The 27,332-nt window shown below is 44.9% G+C and overlaps 1 protein-coding gene and 1 long non-coding RNA gene across 2 annotated transcripts; one reads left to right on the forward strand and one right to left on the reverse strand.

Annotated features, from left to right (window-relative positions):
- Positions 1 to 23: 23 nt before the first annotated feature.
- Positions 24 to 3,154, forward strand: LOC147450025 (uncharacterized). Its single transcript, XM_086519388.1, has 5 exons — positions 24 to 287; positions 897 to 2,285; positions 2,566 to 2,715; positions 2,893 to 2,987; positions 3,052 to 3,154. The coding sequence occupies exons 1-5, from the start codon at positions 117 to 119 to the stop codon at positions 3,137 to 3,139; spliced, it is 1,893 nt and encodes a 630-aa protein (XP_086375514.1). The 5' UTR covers positions 24 to 116; the 3' UTR covers positions 3,140 to 3,154.
- On the reverse strand, positions 2,050 to 26,989 carry LOC147450026 (uncharacterized). The gene is made up of 3 exons (XR_015189077.1): positions 26,851 to 26,989; positions 26,109 to 26,254; positions 2,050 to 2,187 (listed from the first exon to the last, which is right to left on the reverse strand). It is a non-coding gene; the product is annotated as an uncharacterized LOC147450026 (long non-coding RNA).
- Positions 26,990 to 27,332: the final 343 nt, after the last annotated feature.

Below are 27,332 nucleotides of genomic sequence, written 5' to 3' on the forward strand. Positions count from 1 at the left end.
GGACAGGTAATAAGCTACTTCCAACTGGAATAACTGACTAATAGACAAGTCGCGTGAACACATCAAATAATTCCGCTCAGAAGAGAGGGCGATGGCGGGGAGCAATCAGAGTATTGATGGAGGATCCACATAAAAGATCAATCGACATGAATGGAAACAATGGGAACCGTGGGGCTGGATGCACCCTAGCAGACAAAGCCAAGTTCACAGTCTTTGTGAGAGGCCATCAATGGAGCTCTGCTCGTCAAGTCAACGAGACCCTGCAAGAGTTTGCAAGAGCGATTGAGGTTCCCTCTCTCTCTCTCTCTCTCTCTCTCTCTCACACACACACACACACACACACACAAGAAAAAATTTTGACCTATTTGATAATGCTACTTCATTGGGTTGATCATTTCCTGACCTACAAAGGAAGATCCTAATGCTTTGCAAAGCCTACCGGTGGACGTCACTCTAACAGGGACCATTTAGATGTCCCATTGGTCGACTTGGTTAAGCATCGATCATCATGACAGAAAATTTTGTATTACTCATTTTATCCAGACCTCAAATCATCATGGTTAAGCATCGATCATCATGACAGAAAATTTTGTATTACTCATTTTATCCAGAACTCAAATCACCTACCATGCCCGCTTTTATTGCGAGTGGTCTCTTGTGAGACTCAGAATCTCTTGTAATTCTAGTGAGTGACCAGCTTGTAGTAAAGAGTTATGGAAGTAAAGCAGTAAAATATAGCAGTGGGAAAAAAATGCTTGTTTATCTCCCCATCATAAGCAACAATATAGGCATATTTTAACATAGGCCCGAAATTACAGGTTTCTTGCCTATTAGCTCACAGGTTGTAGCTTAAATGGAGGAGATTGTAACCCAATGTAATTGTGTGATGATAACAGAAGAATGCCAGGAGACTTGGATTCATAAGCCCAGATGACAAAGTGGAGCGTCTGCAGCTTGCTCTATCTGCTGACGGGACAGACCCCGAAGAGCTTGATGTGGATGCTACACTGGAGGATGTGCTCATTTGCATGGGTAGGAAACAGTTGGTTGCCTTGATCGCCCCTGCCATTCAACCTGAATTATGTGCCGTTGGTCCCACACACATAGCCAATATGCCAAGCAGCGACCATCATGCCACCACAATGCCAACCGACACTGATCCACCAACAGTACTCGACACAGAAAATGTCACATTGGGCGATCATATCCCTCCTAGCAAGTACAGCCTTGTCACCCCCACATCAGCACCTTTCAGTCGAGAAGAATTAAACCAAACCCCCAAGTGCACAAGAGTACATGCACCTGAATCCCCCATCATCGGCACCCAATCGATCAAATCTGACCCTCTGACCTGCCCACAGCTTGTCAGCAGAGTAGCATATAACCCAACCACATCCACAGAGCTGCCCCATGAAGCTGCTTTCAAGAGAACCATGTATGCCAAAGGCCTAAGAATCAGCATCCCTGATACAGACATGAACCAGATTGGCAGCCCAACAAATCTCCTGAACAATAATTACCAAGCACCAGCATTAGCATCCAACAACTATCATCAGAATATTTTCCTGCCTACCATGGCTCAACCCCCCTCCCCCTCCCTTACAGCCCCCAGCTCTACAGAGCTCGCTCAACTTCTTGTCAAGACTTCATCAATCCAGCCATCACAATATCTCAACCCTGCATTGAGCGCAGGTAGCACCTATGTGGGCAATAACCCTTTCTTGCACAACCCATCAAGGCTTTTCAATGAGATTTTGGAGCTGCCACATCCACAGGCATTACCTCCAGCGCATACCTTCCAATCCTTCAACTCTTTGGCTCCAACAGGATGGATCAACAACTGCGCTGAGCCAATCCATCCCATTCACCCCATGATTGCGACTGCTAATAGTCTTAAACTTCCCACTCCGAAGATTGCAGTACTAGCACAGTTTCTAGCATCGCAACTCCGAGCCTTCATGCCAACAGAAAGCAATCAGAGTACGCCTGTTCCCCCAACAGTAAACGATGAACGACTCCATTCATGCAACACCCAAGCAGCATTGCACGGCAACTTTGTACACACACTCCAGCAATATCCAGAGATTGCAGGTCTTACAGGAGTTTCTCTCACCGATGCTAACCAAACCAATGATGGAAGCCCCTGCTCTCACCAGGATCCTGCACATTGTACCATTGAATCAAGGCCTGAAAAGGACCAATCATCGTCATCAGTAATTGATGCTCAACAGAATGCTCAATCTCAACCAGAAATGATTTTCCTTGTCAACAGGAGGAGCAAAACTGTAAGTTTTTGTTATAAAACAAGTATCATTTGAGCCCACTTTCGGCTATGACAACCTGATTTCACCTAGATTGCATCGCAGTAGCAAACAACATCTTCAGCATATACATTCTTAACAACAGCGGCCATTTGTATTTTGTGCACTTTTCAACAGTAATTAAAATATTTAAAAAAACCAAAAAATCATTAGGGGTTCGTTTTGATGATAAGGTCATGCACAGCCTTCTGATCTGGATATAACAGCTCATAAGACCTGTTTGTGGTATGTGTGGATCAATTAGGGAACAGGTACTCACCGCTTGAAAATGTCCGAATTGTCAACATACTTCCATCTTAGTGTCGTGGATGCTGCAAAAAAGCTCGGAGTGTCGCAGACAACCTTAAAAAAGGCTTGCCGCAATTTCGGTCTTAAACGATGGCCAGGAAGAAAGGTAAACCACTTGTATGGGATGCATGATTCAATGCACCCACTAAGTGAAACACAATGAAAGAATCAAATAGGCCCGGAGTCAAATACATTTGAATAGCCCTCAATGTGGCTTATGCAAAAATAAGTCCATATGCTGCTTATTGGTGAAGCATGGCCAGTTTGATCTTGTGTTGAGCAGGTGCGAAGCTTGGAAAGCACAATCCATGGGCTAGAGCATACCATAGCTGTTGGGCAAGGTGCTGGAATGGAGGAGTTAACAGAGGCTCAGATAAGGTCTGAAGTATTGAAGCTGCAGCAAGAGATGGATCATCTTGTTCGTGGATTGCCCTCTGTGCAGGCAATGCATCACAATACTTTGTGCATGTCTAAATGTGTCTCTATATCTAATTCTACATTTGCCACATCTTGTATGCATTCCTTCGTAAGAGGCGTGCAACTGTTTTGGTTGGACTAGGAGAAATTTTTTAAGCTCTTGCAAAAGAAAGGTATTCCGCCATAGTAAGACATAGAAATGAAATGAAATGTTATATTAACGTCTTCAAAAGGCCAAAATGACAGAGAGAGAGAGAGAGAGAGAGAGAGCAGTTTGCGAGTGTAGTAGTCAAATAGACTTGGACACCCCAAACCGAAGATCTAATGCAACACACACGAGAGAAACTAAAACAAGTGAGCAAAACTGAGAGAAAGAAACGACACAACACGGCGGAGTTCCGTGCCCTGAAGTATTGGCCCCAAAGGCCAGCGCCTTTCTCGGTATTTCTTTATTATTATGCTTCATGTCACGTGACACATCCAACCCTTTGTGTCCGTGGACAAGCTACAGCATGACCAGGGTTCAGTTCAGTCAAGTCAGTCTAGAATAGGAAGTGATCTGGGACTTTTGTGAGTCTGTTCGCAGACCGTGCATGTCCAAACACTTAGATTAGATGCATATCCTCTCGTTGCACATAGCATGATCATCAGTTTACAGTCAGAACCCATCAGTAGCATTTTTACAGTGCATAGACCTATTTTCCCTATTTTTGACATTTTTCACTTATTATTTTTAAGTGACTTTTGTTGGAAAGTAGGTAGGGCAAATTGACTAAGTTTGTATAAATAGAAACCTAGCGCTAGCACTTTCTGGTAGAAAAAGAAGAAGGAGAGCAACAGGCACTCAGTGCAGCAGGCCCTCTGGAGAACCTTCTCAAGCAAGAACCACCCCTTCAAACCTGGCGATTCCAGTAGCGTTTTGCAGCAGCGTTTTCAGCCATCAGGCCAGCGTTTTTGCAACAGCGATCTCAGCCTCAGGCCAGCGTTTTCAGCAGGTAATTTCAGCAATCAAAACACCCATCAGATCTGTGTTTTCATGACCAGCATACCAGCGTTTTGGCAAGCATTGGATCAGCGTTTTGCAGCAGGAAACAACAGCGATTTTCACCGTTGAATTACAGCGACTCTAAGCTAGCAAGGCAGCATTTTTGAAGACCAGACAATCAGCGTTTTGCACATGCAATTTCAGCGATCGAAGCCTAGCAAATTCAGCGTTTTTAGACAGCATGACATCAGCGTTTCCAGGAGCATGAACAGTAGCAAATCAGCCCCGTCATCGTTGACAGTTGCAGGTTCGCAAGCATTCCCAAGCATTCAGTTTTCAGCCCTAGTCTCGTCATCGTCTGCACCACAGTCGGCCTCGACATAGCATCACTTAATTTTGCATCAGCATCTTGTACCAGATTGTGCAATGTCACAAGGCGGGCACCACGTGCCAATAGAAAAGAACAGACTGAACAGACTTTTAGCACTTCAATAACAACTGAACTGAGAGAGAGAGAGAGAGAGACGACACGCAACACGAAGTGGCGGAATTCCACCCCAGAGAGTATTGGCCACAAACCTTGGCGCCCCTTTCGGTATTTCTTTATATTACTGCCGATTCACAAAGTACAACAGTCGAGGAGCACCTGCTCTGCAATCTGCGTGCTAAAAAGTGCCAGAGAGGGCCCCAAGGCTCATATTTAAAGGCCCAAACCCTACAAGCATCAAATATGAAAAGCTGACCCCAAAAAATCACTTTCCTAAAATTTCGGGATTTCCCTAAAAATCCGCCGTGAATTCCGGGACGTCCGTACATGTGCCACATCATCATATTTAGATGTGCAAAGTCTTTTGAGCGTATTCTGCTTTATTTTAAATGCCTTTATGTCACTTGGGGCCCCATCGGACAAGGTCCCCATAAGTTGGTAGGACTTCTTCTTCTGTTGCTTGTTCTTCTTAGGGTTTGCAGGTTTTAGGGTTAGGGTTTCCAGAATTAGGGTTTCAACAGTTAGGGTTTTTTTGGCAAAAATTAGGGTTAGGCTTTTGCTCTCGGACAGCCACATCATCTGTAAATTGGCTCCATTCTTTAGGCTTTGACACGTCAGCAATTTGTTACATCTCCCCTTCTTGAAAGAGAGTAATCGTCCGCGATTACAGCATATCTGCAAAACAACTCAAGTTAGCTCAAAAATTTCCGAGGGTCATTCCGAGGGACGTTCCGAGGGACAATCAGTTTGCTCTTTTTATTAAGGAGTTAGCTTCTCCTTTCTGCTCTTTTGATCAAGGAGTTAGCTTCTCCTTTCGGCTGTTTTGATCAAGGAGTTAGCTTCTCCTTTTGTCCAGATCGGAACTCTTGATATTCCAGCGTAGTAAAATTAGCCATCACACCCAGACCGTACTGATCTTCCACGGGTGTCTTGATGCACTAAAATTACATACCCAGGCAATCTCATCCAATTAGGAACATTCAATAGTTGGCACATCACAATGCAACACAAATGCTCACATATGCATGTTACAAAACATAGAAACATAAATCCGCCGATGAACACTCCTCCCGCATAACCTAACAAGGTCCGGGCCAGGAGATATTCAACGACTCCCTCATCACTCCTCCCGCATAACCTAAAAAGATCCGGGCCGGGAGATATAGAGGCCTTTTACAACCAAACGCCCCCCAGACCGCAGCCTGTGTCGTTTGGAGGTGCTGAGAATAACCACTGCTCAGACTTCTTCATACTCCTCCCGCATAACCATCCAGGTCCGGGCCAAGAATCACAACAACAATTATTTTACAAGCATACAACCAAACGCTCCCCAGACATCGGCCTTCGTCGTTCGGAGGTTTTCAAACATACAACGAAACGCTCCCCAGGCATCGGCCTGCATCGTTCAGAGGTTTTCAAACATACAACGAAACGCTCCCCAGGCATCGGCCTGCGTCGTTCCGAGGTTCAAACAATACCAAAACAGTATTTCTCACTTCTCGACCCGGGAGTAAAATCACCAATCATTGAAACTAGTATCAAACCCGAGTCAAACAATTCAAATCAGCACCAACACAAGTTCAAAACAGATACCATCCATTTCAAACAAATTCCAAACAGGATCACCAAACAAGATCAAACAAAACTCAAACTTGAAAAGCAATCTCGACATTAGTCGAGCTTGAAAAGTCGACTGACTTTCCATCTTGAAACCTGCACCAAAAATTAGGGTTAGGTTCCTTACATGAGGTCATAGCCGAGCACAGCATGGTCCATTAGCTCTTGGACAGACAGTGTTTCTTTGGCGGCGCTGGTAGTTCCAAGAGATAGCAATCACACTAAACCTCCAAGGTCATCTGCTCGTGAAGAGACATCTACTGGGAGATGTCGAGAAACTTCAAGTTATAATCTGCTAGGGTTTCCATGGCAAGCATTTCAAGATACCCCACCCAGCTAGAAAATGCACTCCGAAGGAAGATGTCAGAAACCATATAACCTCGGGTAAAAATTTTCTTGAAAGCTTGCCAAGTACTTGGAGTATGCTGCTTGGTAGCTGTAGACATCAACATCTGCATGGCACTGCTTCTGAGAAAAAAAACAGTGACTTGAAACAAATCTGGATCCTTCTCTTGCAAGTGATCTTAATTGGCTTATGCCCTATAAGACACTGCGGTGACGACGGGAGCGCGCCCGATGCGCGATGAAGTAAGAGTGGGAGTGGCTGATAAGTCCGGGTTGGAGGCCGAAGATACCTCAAATAAAATTCCAAAAGCTCTGTCTGCTCTTTTGTAGGACCGGTATGCTTTCAGAAAAGCACACGCCTGATGCTCTTATACCACTGTCACAAGGCGGGCACCACGTGCCAATAGAAAAGAACAGACTGAACAAACTTTTAGCACTTCAATAACAACTAAACTGAGAGAGAGAGAGAGAGAGAGAGACGACACGCGACACGGAGTGGCGGAATTCCACCCCAGAGAGTATTGGCCCCAAACCTTGGCGCCCCTTTCGGTATTTCTATATATTACTGCCGATTCACAAAGTACAACAGTCGAGGAGCACCTGCTCTGCAATCTGCGCGCTAAAAAGTGCCAGAGAGGGCCCCCAAGGCTCATATTTAAAGGCCCAAAGCCTAAAGCATCAAATATGAAAAGCTGACCCCAAAAAATCACTTCCCTAAAATTTCGGGATTTCCCTAAAAATCCGCCGCGAATTCCGGGATGTCCGTACAGGTGCCACATCATCATATTTAGATGTGCAAAGTCTTTTGAGCGTGTTCTGCTTTATTTTAACTGCCTTTATGTCACTTGGGGCCCCATCGGACAGGGTCTACATAAGTTGGTAGGACTTCTTCTTCTGTTGCTTGTTCTTCTTAGGGTTTTTGGAATTAGGGTTTGCAAGTTTTAGGGTTAGGGTTTCCAGAATTAGGGTTTCAACAGTTAGGGTTTTTTTGGCAGAAATTAGGGTTAGGCTTTTGCTCTCGGGCAACCACATCATCTGTAAATTGGCTCCATTATTTAGGCTTTGACACGTCAGCAGTTTGTTACATGCAATCAATAGTAGACCACTCTCGCCATCGAGAGTGGGGCCCTTGGAGGAGGGTTTGACAACTTTCTGGTGTCGTACTCTCTTCTCTCTCTATCTCTCAGTCTCAGCACCTTCACGCACAATGTCTATTCACTTTGTTTGTGATCACTTGCACTCTCACTAAAGGAACGGAAGGCTCTCCCTTCCATAAGTAAAAGAAACCCTTGAGCACAGTTCGGAGCCCTCATCTTGAGCAAAGTTCAGCATTCACTTCAGCTGCACCTTACATTGGTATCAAAGCTTCGACAGTGTTCTATATCACTCAAGGAAAGAACCACAAGAACCACAAGAAATTGTTTTGCTTGTTGCGGTCGCACATAACCCAAGTTCTCTTGGGCGCGTCGATTCCTAATCGTGTTTTTGAAGAGTGACAGGAAACCCAAGAAAGAAGGGCTTGTCCAGCCTCCCCTTGTGCCTCTTTTCACTCATTGAGAGCGGACCGTGCACTTAGCGGCCGGCCAATCGACGTGAGGTAAGAAAAAGCAACCTTGGTGTGAGCGCAAGGCCACAAAGGGGTGTGCCCGCAGAAAAGAGCAAAACTCGGGTGAAGAGAAGATCCTTCTCTAACACAGATTGCAAGCGAAAGAACTCAAGAACCTCAAGAACCCAAGAACCTCAAGACCCCCAAGAACCTCAAGAACCCAAGACCCCCAAGAACCCAAGTTCCTCGTGAACTTAAGAACCCAAGACCACAAGAACCCACAAGAACCCACGACTTCAGTGGATGGTCATCACCCGAAGCGGAATGGATACTTCGCATGGAGGTGATGAGCATGGAAGTGGAGAAGAAGAATTTTCCCCACTAGGAGGTTTTTCTAACTCTCCCCCTTCCCCATCTATGCCAAGGATTGCACTAACTCCTATGGAGGAGTTGGAGTAGATTTTTATGGACAGCAAGTTAGAACGCGAAGCAAGGAAGTTAGAACGCGAAGCAAGAAAAGCAGAAATAGATCGTGACTATGAAGAAAGAGTGGCAACCATAGAGCGTAAGTACGACTTGGAAGCCAAAGAAAGTCAAGCCAAATTTGATCGCGAGAACAAAGCAAGAAAAGAAAAGAGCGACCAACACATGAAAGAGTTCTTGCGACTCTTTTCTATTGTGCAAGCGTAGTTTGACCAGAATCAGGAGAAGGAGACTCTATCCGTCTCTTCTTCTCCAAAGCATGACACACAGGATTTGCATGATGATAAGCATGATGAATTGCATGATAATGATGAGCCTGATGATTTGGATGATAAGGACAAGCATGATGATTTACATGATCACGATGTGATTTCTCACAAGCATGGTGATTTGCATCAAGATGATGTGATTGTTCACAAGGATGATGTATTAGTTGATACTTTCTCTAGTGAAGCTAACCTCATTGCAGATTCGATCAATCACGAAGAACCGATCTTGGCTGTCGAGTCGAGGTCCACAGAACCCCCACAGGAAGATTTGATCAATCAGGAAGAACCGATCTTGGCTCTCGAGCGTAGGTCCAAAGAACCCTTACAGGAAGTACTATGTGTTTGAATGATTTGTTAGCACGCATTGTTTGAGTGTTTCATTCGTGATCATTTCCTGTATTTAGTCAGCGTCTTTATGTGATCCCTTTTCACAGGCATGACATATTGCACGATGAGCACGATTCACTCATGAATGAGCACGGATGTATGCGTATTTCTCATGAAAAGATGAAAAGTATGCATTCAAGGAAGTCACATTCCATGTCTCTCCCTTGGCACGACACAGTTGTAGAAAGAGCACATGAAAGTATGAGCATCAAGCATAGGCATTTCCATTGTGAATTGCCACAGTTAATTGATTTAAATCAGAAAGTCAAGATTCAATCCCATTGTTTGCGTGTGTTTGATGAACGGTTTGGCACTTCGTCTCTATGTTCATCTAAATTGCATGCACAGTCTTTTAGGAAGACAAGATTATTTCCAGTCACTTACATGGAATAGGTATGTTCATGTTTTTGTGTTGGAAGTGGTTTCAGGAATATTCAGACATGGAGATTCTTGAAGAAGGTAGACGTATGACTCTAGACAAAGTTGAAGCATTGAAGGAGCCACAGAAGACTTTGTCGCTTTCAGCGCGGCCCAAAGAAGCAAGCGTTGCAGACCTTTATGAAGTTCAAATATCGTACGACCCACACATCAAAGTGGGCTGGCGAAGAATCCTTTCGAGGATTCCGGATGTTGTTGGTGATCTCCCTCGATGCCATACAGTTCGGTACCAATACCTCACTTTGAAAAGGAGGGGACGTCACGTGACACATCCAACCCTATGTGTCCGTGGACAAGCTACAGCATGACCAGGGTTCAGTTCAGTCAAGTTAGTTTAGAATAGGAAGTGACCTAGCACTTTTGTGAGTCTGTTCGCAGACCATGCATGTCCAGACACTTAAATTAGATGCATATCCTCTGGTTGCACATAGCATGATCATCAGATTACAGTCAGAACCCATCAGTAGCATTTTTACAGTGCATAGACCTATTTTCCCTATTTTTGACATTTTTCGCTTATTATTTTTAAGTGACTTTTGTTGGAAAGTAGGTAGGGCAAATTTACTAAGTTTGTATAAATAAAAACCTAGCGCTAGCACTTTCTGGTAGAAGAAGAAGAAGGAGAGCAACAGGCACTCAGTGCAGCAGGCCCTCTGGAGAACCTTCTCAAGCAAGAACCACCCCTTCAAACCTGGCGATTCCAATAGCATTTTGCAGCAGCGTTTTCAGCCATGAGGCCAGCGTTTTTGCAACAGCGATCTCAGCCTCAGGCCAGCGTTTTCAGCAGGGAATTTCAGCAATCAAAAGACCCATCAGATCTGTGTTTTCATGACCAGCATACAAGCGTTTTGGCAAGCATTGGATCAGCATTTTTCAGCAGGAAACAACAGCGATTTTCAGCGTTGAATTACAGTGACTCCAAGCCAACAAGGCAGCGTTTTTGAAGACCAAACAATCAGCGTTTTGCACATGCAATTTCAGCGATTGAAGCCTAGCAGATTTAGCGTTTTTAGACAGCATGACATCAGGGTTTCCAGGAGCATGAACAATAGCAGATCAGCCCCGTCATCGTTGACAGTTGCAGGTTCGCAAGCATTCCCAAGCATTCAGTTTTCAGCCCTAATCTCATCATCGTCGGCACCACAGTCGGCCTCGCCATAGCATCACTTAGATTTGCATCAGCATCTTGTACCAGACTGTGCAATCAATAGTAGACCACTCTCGCCATCAAGAGTGGGGCTGTTGGAGGAGGGTTTGACAACTTTCCGGTGTTGTATTCTCTTCTCTCTCTATCTCTCAGTCTCAACTATTCACTTTGTTTGTGATCACTTGCACTCTCTCACTAAAGGAACGGAAGGCTCTCCCTTCCATAAGTAAAAGGAACCCTTGAGCACAGTTCGGAGCACTCATCTTGATCAAAGTTCAACATTCACTTCCACTGCACCTTAACTTCAACAAGTACAACGGCCGAGGGTCCTCTCTTGCTTTGCAGTGCTCCCAAGAAAATCTGCCAGAGGAGGCCCTAGCACACTTATAAAGGCCCTTGGCCAAACTCAAAGCTCGAGTCCCAAAAGTTTCTGGCCTCCAAAAGCTAGCACCCTAGGGGCTGTCCGTACGCAGTTGCCATGTCACCATGCTTCCACAAATCCCACTGCAAATAGCCGGCGTCCATACAGTGTGCCACATCAGCACACGCTACGCAATCTTTGGTCCTGGGGTTTTGGGCCCCTCGGCCGAGGTACTATTAAGTCAGTTTTCTTTAAGCTTAGGCCACTCAGCTAGGTTCCATAAGTTGGACAAACTTCTTATGTTGCTTCTTTCACTAGGGTTGGCCCTTTATATCCGGCCTCTGCCCTTTAGGCCATCCCACATCATCACTTTGTGATATAACTCCCTAATGAAAGAATTGTAATCGCCCTCGATTACGCCTGCAAAACAATCTCTATAGACATGATTGCAATATGGATTAGTTAATCGGGCATCTGTGAGATCCCGATTGGATCTAGAAGCAATTGCTAAATACGTTGCCAATTAATCGTGGTCTGAGATTTGGAATGAATTTTGAATGTGATTTGTCATGTGATGTCCTGTGACGTGACTCTCAATAGGTACATGTGCTAGATGTGTTGTTCCTAGTGCGTCGGTACTAACAATCAGATTTATGGCCTCTTGTTTGCTTTGCAAGCGTAATCGAGGGCGATTACAATGCTTTCAAGAGGGGGGTATGTCACAAATGGGTGATGTGGCATGGCCTTGGACACACTCGAAGAGTCGGCAGCAGACCCGAACATACACACTCTGGCCAGCAGCACACATGGCAGCCTGTACGGCATTTCCGGAATTTCCGACGTGAAATCCGCTAACCTGCTCACGTGGCACAGTGTACGGAATTCCTGCTTCTGTGTAGATGATGATGATGTGGCAACGTACGGAGATGCTGCTTTTACAGTTCCTAATTTTTAGCAAAGCTTTTGGGCCAGTTGCTTTATTTTAAGAAGCTTTTGGATTACTGCTTTTGGGGCTCTGCTTTTGGGCAACCCTTGTAACCAATAAATAAGTGGTTACGCCCTCACTTCTCAGAGCGTCTGGACGCAGAGTCTAAGAGTGAGCACCTACCCACTCTCTTGTACTTTGAACACAGATTAATACAAAAAGAAATACCGAAAGGGACACCAGTCTGAACTACGCCAGACCGTATCGACTCAAGTGTGAATTGTGAACTATTTTGAAGTGAATCTGCGGTAGAATCTTGACTTGGAGTGTCCAAGTTTGTTACAGTTGAACAGGTGGTTGTCGTATGCAGGATTGGACTTTATGGGACACTCCTATGGATGCGATTTCTGCACGACATATCTATGCTTCTCTTGTGCAAGACTCTTGGTTAGCTGGCTGATCACTGTAATGCCCTCTGGGCTTTGCACAAATCTGAACGATGGTGGAGACAGGCTCTCATTGCGATTTGGAAGTCTTGCTTGCCTCTTAAGGAGCGTCTTTTTCTTTGGCATTGTTTGTTGGGATTTCTTCCGGTTGGAACTCTCCTTGCGACTCTCGTTGTGTCAGCTGCTCCGCTACTGATGAGAATGTCAGACATCCGCTTTGGGATTGTCTCTGCACCAAGACATTTACTTCAATGTGTTTTTGCTTGTATGCATCTTCGATTTCCCTCGGTGGTTTTCCACAAACGTTTCTGGCTTTTTGGCATTCTTCCGACTTCCTTCCAACATTTTGCCATCTTCTTCGCATGGGTCAAATTTTGGTCGTTGTGGTCTCTGTGGCACCATCGCAATCTCCATATGTTTCACCGTCATGAGGCAGATCCTTTTCCATCCTTCAAGATTTCACTAAGGCAATAGTTGCATTTTGCCTTTGACACTGGGGACATATCCCTGGAAATCTTGCAACTCTTCTATGTTTGCTTTTAGCAATTTTACATCGCAAAACACAGTTGTGTTCTTCCCCTTGTATCTGATCTTTTTGTGGGTTTGAGGTTTCCCACTTGTAAATTAATCCAATCAGATTTACAAAAAAAAAGGTGTGTATTTAATGCCGCCCACTTTTCTTGTAAGGCACACACCTAAAAGTAGGAGCCTCAAGATTATATTCGAGAGCTGGAACATATGAAAGTGGTTTACTTTTGTTCTTTGACCCTCTTTTTGGGAAGGCCAAAAGTTTCTTCAGAGGAGAAGGCAAGTCAAAGATTTACAAAAAAAAAAGGTGTATTTAATGCCGCCCACTTTTCTTGTAAGGCACACACCTAAAAGTAGGAGCCTCAAGATTATATTCGAGAGCTGGAACATATGAAAGTGGTTTACTTTTGGTCTTTGACCCTCTTTTTGGCAAGGCCAAAAGTTTCTTCAAAGGAGAAGGCAAGTCAAAGGGAGCATTTATTTATGAAGAGCCGTTTTGGTTGGTAAAATCGACTGCAATAGTCCGTCAGGTCCGCTATCTGTGCAGTGGATTGCTCTTCGCCACCAAGCCAAACGTCAACAACCAACGGCCTTGTTCTGCACATCTTGGTGCACAACCCCTCTTCATCAGACCACAGCCTACCATTGCTTCCCCAAGGCAACCATCCTCGTCAGCCATCATTGCTGCCATCTGCCCTCGTCAATGCTGCGGCTTCGATTGCTCTAGTGCATCACAGCGCCAAGCTCAAAGCATATCTGGTGCCTGTGATCGGCTAACCTCCCGTTGCCAACAAGTGCTATTCAAGTCCTTTGCTTATTGCTACCATGCCACAGCTTGCGGCTCTGTCAACTAATCCTCCCCGTTGCTCGAGCCTCGTCAGTGCACCATCACCATCATGCAGCTCACGTTGGTGGTGATCATCCTCCACAAATCTTTACTTCCTTGCGTCAGTGATTGCTTTAGCATGAATGATGGTTCCTGTCACAGAAACAGAAGCGTGCATTTATTGAATTAAAGTTAATTGAACTTTTAAATATGAGATTCCGCACAGGATAATAATGAGAAAATAACACAAAAAAATGACACAGCACTAGGGACCAGCAGGTGGGCTGCCCCCCCCCCCCCCCCGCGAGAGAGATTTTCTTATTATTTCTGAATTGTTACAAGCACATAAACCTGAAACAGCATACACTGCTTGTATCCCAAACACTATTCTGATGCATAAAAATGCATTCCTTTTGGCTGAAATTTATCATACCTGTAGCCGACAATGGCTATGTCTACTTCATACTGGTATTTCTTGGGCAGGAGAAGCATCGACGGTTATCTGCTCCTGTAAGGGATACCCACACGACTACTTCTTGGCTGAAAACTGCTTCTGGACTTCACCAGCGTGCCGAAATCTGATTGGGGCAGTGTTGCGCTTGTCTGAGCAGTGAGTGCCTCTATTCCCCGCAAAGATGCACACAAGCTCTATGGGCTGTCCTACAGCTTTGCCGCGCGCTTCATGACTTTTGCACGCCCTTCACGGACCCCAGTGCAAGAAATCGTGAGGAGAGGGAGAAACGCTTGAATTGAGGGTTGGGAAAGGGAGGCTCTGCTACAAAGAGTTCCAATTGGTAGCACTACCCCTCTTATACACTGACGCGTGATTATTCTTTGATAGATGGCGCCGAGGCCCGGGGGGGGGGGGGGGGGAGGGAGAGATGAAATGAAATGTTATATTAACGTCTTCAAAAGGCCAGAATGACCTATGAGACCAAAAGTTACAATCGGTGAGTCTGATACAATGTCTAAGTACAGAAAGTACAAAGAACTGAAAAACTAAAAGTGAAATGAAATAGGGGAGGGAGAGGTGGTGGGATGAGGGCCAATCAGCAGAGGTAGGCAGCTCAGATGAGATCCCTCATTGATCGATGTCGAATCTCATCAATATCCTCCATAATCAATTCTGATTGGGCGTCTCGCATGTCGAGCTAGAATGGACTGGATCCTCTGCTACAACCTTCGTCGATGATGTGAGGCCCCCCCTGGTCGTGGGCGCCTGGATCTACCTAGCGCAATGGCTTGATCAACCAGTGACCTCAGGTGTGGGTGGAATCTGAGATCTGCTATGATGACTCCTCCTCTGGCTGGTGTAAAGAAGTCTGTGATCTGTCTCTGAGACTGGCTCTTCCCCAATGTCCTCAGCCAGCGCTCTCTATGTCTATGCAACTCTAGTAGAAACAATCCAACACATCTCTGATCCTCATATCTCACGACTCTGGAAAATGGTGCAAAACCCTCTCTGAACAGACAATGGAAGCGCCTAGTATCTCAAAGTACATCGGGCAATGACGTGTAGTGCAGCTCTGTCTTTGGCTCCTAGCCTTTGTTGGTACTCCTCGAAATCGGCCAGTCTCAATCTGAAGCTGATGTGAGGATGTGCGTATCTGCCCAATAGCACACCGTATCCCATGAGATAAGTGTGTATCCATGTATGCAGGCCTACTCACAAAACCGTCCTCTATGAGTTGGAGAAGATGCTCTCTATAGAAAGCCATCTTTGTGGCCAACTCCTGTGTCAGCTGTATCCATGTGCTCCTGGTATCTAGTTGAACCAGATCCTGACGTATGAGTCTGGTGATCTCTGTCCGTGTGCATCCAAAGAGTACTGGAAGGGGGGCAATCCATCCATGTTGAAACCATGTGACTGAAACCATGAAGTCATCTGCCCATACCAACATGCTTTATCTCCCTACAGCGCTAGCTGTCGAGATGACTCCAAAGCTAGCCTAGCATATTTGTCTCTAGGGAGGTTCCATAAGTTGTGCATAAAGGATACTGATCTAGTCAATGCCTCGACCACGAGGGGGGGGGGAGCGGCTAGCTCGGCTCGGATAATCTCATGTGGCACTGAGGCACCCGAGAAATCATAGACACCAAAGGCCTCTTCATACATCTCCATCCATCCGTGCTACCAGATCTGCCATGGTGGTCTAATGAGGGTCCCCATATTTGAACTCCGTAAAGCATAGAGTTGAAGCCACTAGAGTGTCAATAAGCCAGATTTTTGTTTGCGGTTCCTGAAACTGAACTTGTGAACGCATCCTCTCCAATCCTCCCAAGGCTGCATAAGCTCTCGTCAGTCTAGTCTCTGTTGCTCTCCTCAATTAAAAACACCGATCCACTGAATACCACCCGTCTCCTGACCATACGTAAATGTGGGTGCTGAAGTGTTGACCCACTGTGATGTGGTTTTGAACACCATAACCTTGGTTTTCCCAAGGTTAACAGACAATCCACTATCATGAGCAAATATGTGCAAAATCTAAATGACGTTGCATCCCCTCTGGAAAGTCAGAAATCAAAACAATATCATCAGCATATAACAACAGCGAAATCCATGCCCCTGCTAGCTGAGCACCTTTGTCTCCCTCTCGCTCTACATAGTCTAAAAACTCATCCACATACATATCCCAAAAAGAGTTGAAGATAGGGGGCATCTCTACTTCACCTGTCACAAGCCGGGCACCACGTGCCAATAGAAAAGAACAGACTGAACAAACTTTTAGCACTTCAATAATACCTGACCTGAGAGAGAGAGAGAGAGAGAGAGAGACGACACACGACACGGAGTGGCGGAATTCCACCCCAGAGAGTATTGGCCCCAAACCTTGGCACCCCTTTTGGTATTTCTTTATATTGCATCAACTCAATACAAGCCGGTACTCCAAACTTTGCACCTTCTCTCGGAAGCATGCCAGAGAATGAGCCCATGGCCTCATATTTAAAGGCCCTAGGGCTCCAAAAGCAATTTACATGAAAAGCCTTCAAAACTCAAAAGCTTCTAGTCCAAAAGCAATGCCAAAAAGCTGCCAGCGCGTTTTGCGGAATTCCGTACAACTACCACGTCAACAATCAACGCAAAACGCAGAGCGTCCGTACAGCTACCACGTCATCAGTTTTTTTTGCATGTGTGTGGGGGTCCCTCTTTATTTTAATCCTTTATGTCACTTGGGACCCCATCGAACGGGGTTTCATTAAGTTGGTAGGACTTCTTCCTTTTTTACTTGTTTTTCTTAGGGTTTAGGCCCCTCGGGCGGCATCTGTAAGTTGGCTCCATTCTTTAGGGCTTTGACACGTCAGGAATTTGTGACATCTCCCCTTCTTGAAAGAGAGTAACCGTCCGCAATTACAACATATCTGCAAAACAACTCAAGTTAGCTCAAAAATTTCCGAGGGACAATCAGTTTGCTCTTTTTGTTAAGGAGTTAGCTTCTCTTTTCCGCTCTTTTGATCAAGGAGTTGGCTTCTCCTTTCGTCCAGATCGGAACACTTGATATTCCGGCATAGTAAAATTAACCATCACACCCAGACCGCACTGATCTTTCACAGGTGTCTTGATGCACTAAAATTACATACCCAGGCAATCTCATCCAATTAGGAATATTCAGTGGTCGGCACATCAGAATGCATCACAAATGCTCACATATGCATGTTACAAGACATAGGAACATAAAGTCATCGATGAACACTCCTCCCGCATAACCTAACAAGGTTCGGGCCGGGAGATATTCAACGACTCCCTCATCACTCCTCCCACATAACCTAAAAAGGTCCGGGCTGGGAGATATAGAGGCCTGTTACAACCAAATGCCCCCCAGACCGCACCCTGCGTCGTTCGGAGGTGCTGAGAGTAACCACTGCTCAGACTTCTTAATACTCCTCCCGCATAACCATCCAGGTCCGGGCCGGGAGTAACAACAACAATATTTTTCAAGTATACAACCAAACGCTCCCCAAACATCCCGTTTGCGTCGTTCGGAGGTTCAAACAATAGCAAAACAACATTTCTCACTACTCAACCCGGGAGTAAAATCACCAACCATTGAAATCAGTATTAAAACCAAAGTCAAACATTTCAAATTGGCACCAAGACAAGTTCAAAACCGATACCATCCATTTCAAATAAATTTCAAACAATACTTTCTAGCTATAAAGAAAAGCAAGTAGAGAGTTCATTCGAGGTTTTGTTCGGACAACCGAACTTTGAGGACAATTGGCTTCTCCTTCTACATCACGGGGATGGTTCGGTTCCAACCTGGAGAGTCGCATCATTCTTGTCGTGCCAAGGCAAGAGAACGTCGCAATTGCCAAACTTCATGATGTGGAAATCAGCTTTTCCATGATAATCTTGAATAGTCACTGGAAGAGCACCAATGAACGGTACCACTTTCTAATTGCCCCATGGCTAGCTCAGCTTCAATTTCTCCACCCTCTGCATCATATTCAAAGTGCATCTGCTTTAAGAATTCTGGATGGATGAAGTTCTCAGTAGCTCCGGGGTCAAAGAAATAAGGGCTTTGAAGCCATTGACTTTTCCATACACTCGACACAATTCATTTGTACTCTCAAGGCGTATGCCATAAATATCAGGAACTAGTCAAAAAGCAGGTCTAGCTCTCTTAGCAAAAGGTGGCGTTGGGGTTCTGTCGACTGTTGGTGCGGGCATCAGCTCCTCTGGTCTATCAGTGCGTTTGGGACAACTAGAATGATTATGCCCTGTATGAAAGCATCCAAAGCATCGGCCTTCTTGTAGTAAGGTGTCTCGTTGTTGAGACATCAAACGAGGCCTTTCCGGTTGATTTTCACGAGACTCTCGAGAATTTGTTCGTTATTGCCGAGAGTTGTGGTTAGTGGCTGGAGATTCTTATGTGGTAAACTCTAGCTTTCCCTTCATCAGTTTGTAGCCGATCGCGGCATGATCCATAAGTTCTTGCATGGTGGAGACTTGCTTGGATAGACAATATTCCTGCAATGGTGATGGTAGTCCAATGGTGTATTGCTCGCATTGGGCCTCCAAGGGAACATATCTAAAGGAGGACACCGGAAGGTACACGTCGAGAAACCTTTGGTTATATTCGTCCATGGTTTCGGTAGCAAGCATTTTCAAGTTGCCCCTGTGCCAAAATTCGGACTTCAAACATAGAAGTCATGTAACTACATGCAAAAACTGTCTTGAAAGCTTGCCAGGTCCTTGGAGCATGCGGTTGTGTCACAATTGAACTCCACCATTGCATAGCATTATCTTTAAGAAATCCCGCTGCTCGAGAAATCTTGGATTCTTCTCTATAGTTCCCTAGAGCATAAATGTTGTCGAATTATTGTAGGAACTGCAATTCTTTCTTGCGATCTTTCACCCCAAAAAAAGTGAAAAATTTGACTGTCGTGCCGTCATCTTTAAAATCTTTGGGTTGGTTAGGCGCATATCCCGGGTATGGATAATAAGGGTATCCATATAGGCTCCAACCATTGTAGCCTGGTGGTGGTGGTGGTGGTAGTGGTGGAGGTGGGGGCAATGGCGGTGGCAAAGGCGGTTGCACTGGATCAGGGTCAGATGGCTGCACCATATTCCTGAAAACTCCCCCAATCAGAAAAGACGGCTGAGAAGTTTGCCAATTGGAAGCTCTCGTACTTTCTGACGTCGGAGGAGGAGGTACCACCTGGGGCATCAGAGGGAGTGACATGTAGTTCAAAAATTGTTAAAAACTTTGCAACATCAAAAGATTCTGTTGAGGATGCCGTGAAAGAATGTCGTGGAGTTCGCTGAGCAGAAACTGCAAATATTCTGTTGAATCCATGTCTTGGGTTATTTATGGCTTATGCCCTGTAAGACAGAGTGATGAAGACGGGAGCACGCCCGATGCGCAATGAAGTAAGGGTGGGAGTGGCTAATAAGTCCGGGGTCGGGACCCAAAGATACTTCAAGTAAAATTCCAATAGCTCTATCTACTCTTTTGTAGGATTGATATGCTTTTAGAAAAGCACATGCCTGATGCTCTGATACCAATGTCACAAGACGGGCGCCACGTGCCAACAGAAAAGAACAGACTGAAAACTTTTAGCACTTCAATAACAACTGAACTGAGAGAGAGAGAGAGAGAGACGACACGCGACACGGAGTGGTGGGATTCCACCCCAGAGAGTATTGGCCCCAAACCTTGGCGCCCCTTTCGGTATTCCTTTATATTGCATCAACTCAGTACAAGCCGGTACTCCAAACTCTGCACCTTCTCCAAGAAGCATGCCAGAGAATGAGCCCATGGCCTCATATTTGAAGGCCTTAGGCCCCAAAAGCAATTTACATGAAAAGCCTTCAAAACTCAAAAGCTTCTGGTCCAAAAGCAATGCCAGAAAGCTGCCAGCGCATTTTGCAGAATTCCATACAACTGCCACGCCAACAGTCAGTGCAAAACGTGGAGCGTTCGTACAGCTGCCACGCCATCAGTTCTTTTTGCGTGTGTAGGGGTCCTGCTTTATTTTAATCCTTTGACACTTGCGGCCCCATCAGACGGGGTCCCCATAAGTTGGTAGGACTTCTTCCTTTTTTACTTGTTTTTCTTAGGGTTTAGGCCCCTCGGCCGGCATCTGTAAGTTGGCTCCATTCTTTAGGGCTTTGACACGTCATCAATTTGTGACATCACCCCAATAGTGGAGTAAATCATGTCAGACATACCATCTGTAGTGTGTACCGGCCCCACCACTGTCCTATATAAAGCCAAAATCCCACATTTCAACTCAGTGTGTATGCCCATGTCCTATAGTCTGTGCATAACTCTGGCTCTCGACACTATGTCAAAAGCTTTGTGGAAATCCACAAAGCTACAAAAGATCCTCCTGCCATGGTGTTTGCCCTCCTCAATAATAGCTCTGAGTGTCAAACTCTAGTCAAGAGTGGAGAAACCTCTCCTGAAACCTACGTGTTCTGATGCTCGTATGCCCTCGCTCTACCCATCTACTCAACTCCTACTCAAAATAGATGCATACAGCCTAGTCAATGTCTGACCAACCATGGTGGTGCGATAATTCCCAGGAACCGTGGGATCTCCTGCCTTGAAAATAGGCACAATCGTGGACATACTCCACACCTCAGGAAAACCCTCAATGGCTCGATTAAGCATCATAGGAAGAAGCTCTGCAAGCATATCTCTAGCCTGGATGAAGTGCTCTGCTACCAGACCATCATGATAATGTGCTCTCCCTATCTTCATCCTATCAATGGCTTTCATCACCCTCTCAGCAGTAAAGAAAGTTAATGTCTCAAGACATGGCTCTGGTGGGTCCGGCAAAGGTGGCTGCCCTGATGCTGTGTAGAGAGATGTGGCATATTCCCCCCATGCTTCTGTGGAGGTGATGGCTAGTGGTGGTGAATGCTCATGGAATAGCCTCCATGCCTTGCCCGAGTCCTGACTCATAAATAGCTGACACAAATCCCACTCTAGCTGAGATAGATAAGCTCTCTTCTTTCTTCGCACTAGGCGGCGCAAGATAATCCGTAATTGTCTATGTGTCATAATACTCATGAGCACCTCCCTTTGTAATTTGATCCTCATCTCGCTACACTCCTCATCATATCAACTATTATGGGGCATGCTCCCAGATTGTCTCCATGTAGGCTAACTGTGGGGATATGCCTTTGATGTTGCACGTTGAAGCGTCTCTGTCAGTATCTGAGTGAGCTCATCTAGTGGCAATCCCGGCACTTGAGTGCATAGCCGCCTGTATATCTCATCCATGTACACGGAATCCGTCTCCCTTGTGAAGGTATACCAAGTGTGTGTGAAGACCTCTCCTAATGGAGCTGTGCTGAACTGAAACGCAAGAGTGAAAGACAAGATAGCATAATCAACTGCTACTCCAATTGGCCTAGTCCCCACCATGAAATCCTGAAAGAATGGAATGAGACTTGGCTAGGCCATAAAATAATCCATTGTACTAGCTCCATGTCGATGTGGAAAACATGTAAAACCTCCCGCTGTAGAAAATCTTTGTAGGCCATTCAAAATGGTCAATCCATGTGCATTCCCCATATCTATCAAGTATCTGACATACTCAGTGAGCTCCTCGTCCTATGATAGTCTGGATAGACCCATCTCTATAACATCAAGCTCCCTCAGCATCTCCTCTGAAGTATCATAGAATACTGTCTGGTGATGGGCAGTCCTGGTATCGAAATCCCCCTGTATGATAATGTCACCATCCTTGGAAAACTCCCATATGTCATTATCCAAAATAACAAAGGGGGACTGTCCTCTAGGTGATGCATATACTGACGTACTAGGAGGGAAATAACAAATAGCAATGTAGAGATATCTACCTGTCTCTGTCCTCAATCTCACCCACATGTACCTAACCTGCTCATCCCTACGTGCTATATGTATCAATGGTTGTAGCTCCTCCCTGAATAAAACTGCCCCTCCCCCCCCCCCCCCCCCCCCCCCCCCCGCCCCGAGCCCCGTCCTCGATGCTCTGATCTGGTCTCCTGTCAGCAAGTTGTCTCCCATCTATATCCGCTCACCTGTGGCATGGACTACCCAGGAGCTTGATGTGTCTGAGAATAGAAAATGATGTCCCTCCCAGTAAAACTATCCCCGAAGGCACCTACATTAAGACGAAGTGACCGATTACAATTCCAAACTGCCATCTTTAGTATGGTCCCATAGGTCTCGCACCGTCGACGACGACAGCGACGGCGAGGCTATGCTGAAAACTGATGGGCTGAAATTTGCTGAAAACTGTGGCTGAGTTCTGAAAACGCTAGCTGAACTGGTAGCGTTTGGAGAAATCCAGCGAGGGAAACTATTGCGGGACGATGTGGTACCGCAAGGATCAGGCTGATCTGCTCATGCAAACGCCAAGCTGAAAACGCTGATCTGGCTGGAAAAACGCTGAGCTTGCTGAAAAATGCTGATGCTTGTTGCTTGAGAAAACGCTTGGAGGGCCTGCTGCACTTGACTTGCATTGTGCTCTCCTTCTTGCCTTCTGCATTTTCCATGCAGCAGGGCCTTCCTTTTATACCAGCCAAGAAGTGGGTCGCTCCACGATCTCATAAATTAAAAGTCACTTAATAATTAAGTGACTCATAATTGATGGTTCACATGCAATGCAAACTGGGTTCATGTAATGGCAGTGTGCTTGCATGGATGGAGGGCCGTGTAAGAGAAGAGTAGACCATGGATGATGGAGAAGACGGATGTAGAAGAGGAGAGAACTCGAGGAAAAAGACTCTTTGGCTCTTGAGCAATGAGAGCTTGAGGGAGGGAGCTTTTTGGGGGGGGGGGGGGGGGGAGAGAGAGAACTTGAAAGTTGAGAGGGAGAGGGAGAGAGCTTGAGTCTTGCATCAATGGCAAACGTGTAGGCTTGAGAGCTTTGTGTGATCGCGAATGAGTTTAAAAGTTGAGAGAGGGAGAGAGCTTGACAAAGGGAGAAAGAAAGAGCTCGAGTCTTGCGTAATGCAGACTTGGGAGCTTTAGAGAGCTTGACAGCTTGTGTGGAGGTAAGGGGTGGGGAGAAGGGGTATTTAATAAGTGGGAGGGTCACTCAAACAAAGTCTGTTTTTAAAAAATTGTCCACTTATGACTATTGGCCGGAACTAGAGCTGTTAAACGAAAATCTCCATCTGGCTAGGTGTCCAACCATTCCGGCATTTCCTACAATTTCAACCATTTTAGGACATTCCAAGCCGTTCCAGCTATTCCTGCCATGTCCATTCCGATATCACACACGTTTTCGAAACGGCAAATATTCAGAGATGTTCCCTTCCCTATCCAATGGTTCCAGCACTCCACAAGCCATTTCTAGGTGTTCCACACTACTGATACCATTGTAATCACTTCTAGTAGGCAATCAAACGGAAACACAAACACAACTTTACTCTGCAATACTTTGGAACAATTTATCACTTTAAACAACTCAATTGGAACAGAGAGAGAAAGGAGAGGGGGAGAGAGAAAGAAGATGTCAAAGCTAGATACTCTTGTACACAATCGGTCGGTAGCCCTAAATTGCCACTGTCCACGCCCCTATTCAAGTATTTCTTTATTGCTTAGATCTCCTCTATTACAAGAAGTTGGAGGGCTACAATCTGAAAGTAGGTTCTCATTCAATCACACGAACTCAATCTACAGAATCTCTATGTCTTAAGTGGTGCCCCCAAGTATTGCTTTTATACGCCCAAAGGACCCACACCAATAGTAGGTCCCCAAAACAGCCCCCCCCCCCCCCCCCCCCCCCCCCCCCCCCCCCTTGCATTTCTCAACATCCTGATTTTTCTAAAAAGAGAGAAAGCAAAAACGCTTTTATTTTATTGCTATTTAAAATTCAGTTTTAGAGAGAAAATTTAGCATTGTTCTAGAGAGAGAAAAATCAGCGCTCTCTAGAGAGAAGAGAATCTAGAGAGAGAAGTCAAGGCGCAACATAGATTATTTTAGCTTTGACAAAGAGATTGGCATAGACCACCTTTCTACACAAAGCGAGTCTGATTGGCCAAACAAACACAATGATTGCTTGCATCTATGACCTCGACACAAAAACCCTAACCTTGAAACCTGTCACATCAACAACGGAGTAAAGGGTTTCAACAAAACTTGCAAAAGAATCCCATAAAGCCTAAAAAGGATTTCACCTACCATAGGATGCATGACACATAGATTCCCAGGTTGATTTAAAAGCAACGGAAAGAAATGACATATACAAGATACAATAGGTCCATGCAAAAAAAAAAACTTGTACTCAATAACTTTCAATACACCACCTCTAACCACAAAATGCAAAAGAGACCAAGATGTTGTAAAAATGCTCCTCTAGCAAGGTAGCTTATCTGAGAATGCAATCTGGAAGCACCACTATCCACTTTCCTAGGTACGGACGAAACAGGTCATTTATCATTTGCTTCTAGAAAGTGGAGGTTGTAAACCCAATAGGTAGGACAAAGAATTGGTAATCCCATACCAAGTACATGACACAAGCTTCAAGACATCCCAAGAATGTGGTCGTATTGACCTTAGATCAATTTTGGTGGGTAAATACCTTGCACTTGAGAGTCTATCTATGAGGCCATCCATCCACGGCAGCCGATACTGATGCTCAATTGTAATTTTATTAAGGCCCTTATAATCTTAGCAATCAAGACCACGCCCCCGTGGAGTTACCTGCTCCTTGAGGATCCATCTTGCACATGATGACATGATCACCAACCCATAACTCAGAATATGAGGAAGGGAAATGCATCAAGTAATAGGAACAAACACCTCCCTAAAAAGAGGGTGCCCCATAGGCAAGACCCCACAGTCATACACTCCAGATAGTCCACACACAAAGAAGATGACTCCTCTGTCAGGTGCCCGAATATACACATGTAGGTAGGTTGTGTAACACCAACGGGCACATTTTTGTGCTTACCATACCATCATTAGATTGTGTGCACTTCAAACTCCACAGAGGACTCCACTCCTTGCTAAGACCGATGCGATGGACCAACATATATTCAGATACTCACAGTCTCAACACTTGCAAAGAGTGCAACACAAAATCTAAATAAATGAAAGAGAAAAAAAATCCCGTTTATACAAGTGTCGGCTTCGCAAGCATGCATCCCTGACATTCTCTAGTCTCAGTTTTAGGTTAAACTCAAACAGTCTCTTCAAAACCTCAGACAATGGCTCTCAATGGCTCTTAAGCTGGGCCTGCGTTTAGTTCTATCAGATGTAAACCCATCTTTTGTTTCCATCACTTGTGCCCTACCATATCTATGTTAAACAAACAAAAAGAATTGTGCAATTGCTTATAGAAATAACCTGTTATTGAGATTCATTCTGTTGCAAACATCTGATCAATTATTTGGGAGGATGGGCCTTCTTATCGTGAAGCAACCACTGACAATGAAGACTCCTTATTATTCAGCCTTATCAGAATAAAGACGATATAATCCCAATTACTCTTTCATACACGATATATTAATTTGCAAAGAATGGCTAATCCTTTGAAATTTTGTATGCAAATGGACAGCTCCTTTCATTGAAGGGAATTCAAATATACACACTTGACTATTGCTATTATCTCATAATCATGATTCATCCTTAAAAACAAGTAAATTGTTTGAATACATGGATGTGTAACTAGTTTAAGTCAAGCCCAAGTCCACAAACTGACATACACAACATCATTGAATTAACTGAGTCAATGGTTGCTCTTTTTTATGATTGCAGCACCCGACCGCCCTTAGAACTGCAGATTTATACAAAAGACTACACTCGCGAGGTTGGCGGTCAAAACACCATAGCTCAGAGAGCAGTACCTGCCTGCAGATTGACAGCAATGCTGAGGCAGCAGTCACAAACAATTACCCTACATCAACTCTCACGCCATGCAACTTAGACAGTTGCAGCATACATACGGATGACTTGGAAACGATTAAGTGTGACAATGGCCGTCGCGATTCACCTGTCATTGATGAAGCCAGAGATAGTAAATACGATACACATTATCATTGGGAGATTAACACAATAAAGTCCACAAGAAGTAAACGAAAAAGAAGGTTTGAGGATGTAGCAGACAAGCAGGATATCAGAAATGACATACATAAACATGGATGGAGGGATAACCCTGCCAACTTGGATGCAGATAATTTCAGTCATGTGATTCATGACCAAAAATTACAAGCTCCAAAAGAGACCATAACCGATGAGCATGTTCGACACAAGGGGCCCATTAAACATCATACCAGCTGTGACCAAAACCATTGTTTGCAAACGTGCAGACTTACCAGTAGTCTTAATAAAGATTTCAGAACACATGCTAGTTGATTAAGTTTTTGATGTCTGAGTGTGCTTAGAACAAAAATACATTACCATCTAAATGAAAGTAGGAACCGAAATTGAAAGGTTGATACTGCAACGGTAAACTAGACATGCATGAACACCCAAATACTCTACTCTCAAAATGATGCTAACAGAAAGCAACCAGACGACTTCCATGGTCTAATGAATGTGCCCATGTTCTGAACTCTGTTTGTATGTGCGTGCATGCGTGCTGTGTACCTTCTTCGCGCTAGCCTAGCCTGCTACAGCCATTCTTAAGGTCGTCCACTCGAAAAAAATTGTCGAGAGCGTTTGAAGAACACACACCCAGAAAAGAAACAAATTGACACCACAATTTTAGAAGGGATCTATCTATGGTTGAAAACGGCATCGCCCATCGGCAAAGATCACAACCGTTGATCTCAAATGTGAACTTGATCTACATGTGAACTATGCAGGGTACGTGCACTATATCTTGGTGGTGTGAATTGGATGTGAACTCAGTGTAAACTTGAAGTGAACTTGGTGTGAACTAGTATCGCAACGGACCAAAACTACTCAATATAATGCTACCATTTCCCTTGCATAACAACATGTGTGCACAATCGTAGTGGCAAGACATTTGTCTCGTCCTGAGATCAAACCCCAATCAATTCGTATTTTTCCCTTCTAATGTATCGAACGGCCCACTATCAACAGCGATCTAAGACTGTAGATCCCCT

This window comes from Adiantum capillus-veneris, chromosome 9, assembly GCF_014529385.1.
Source record: "Adiantum capillus-veneris isolate H3 chromosome 9, ASM1452938v2, whole genome shotgun sequence".
Taxonomy (NCBI): Eukaryota; Viridiplantae; Streptophyta; class Polypodiopsida; order Polypodiales; family Pteridaceae; genus Adiantum; species Adiantum capillus-veneris.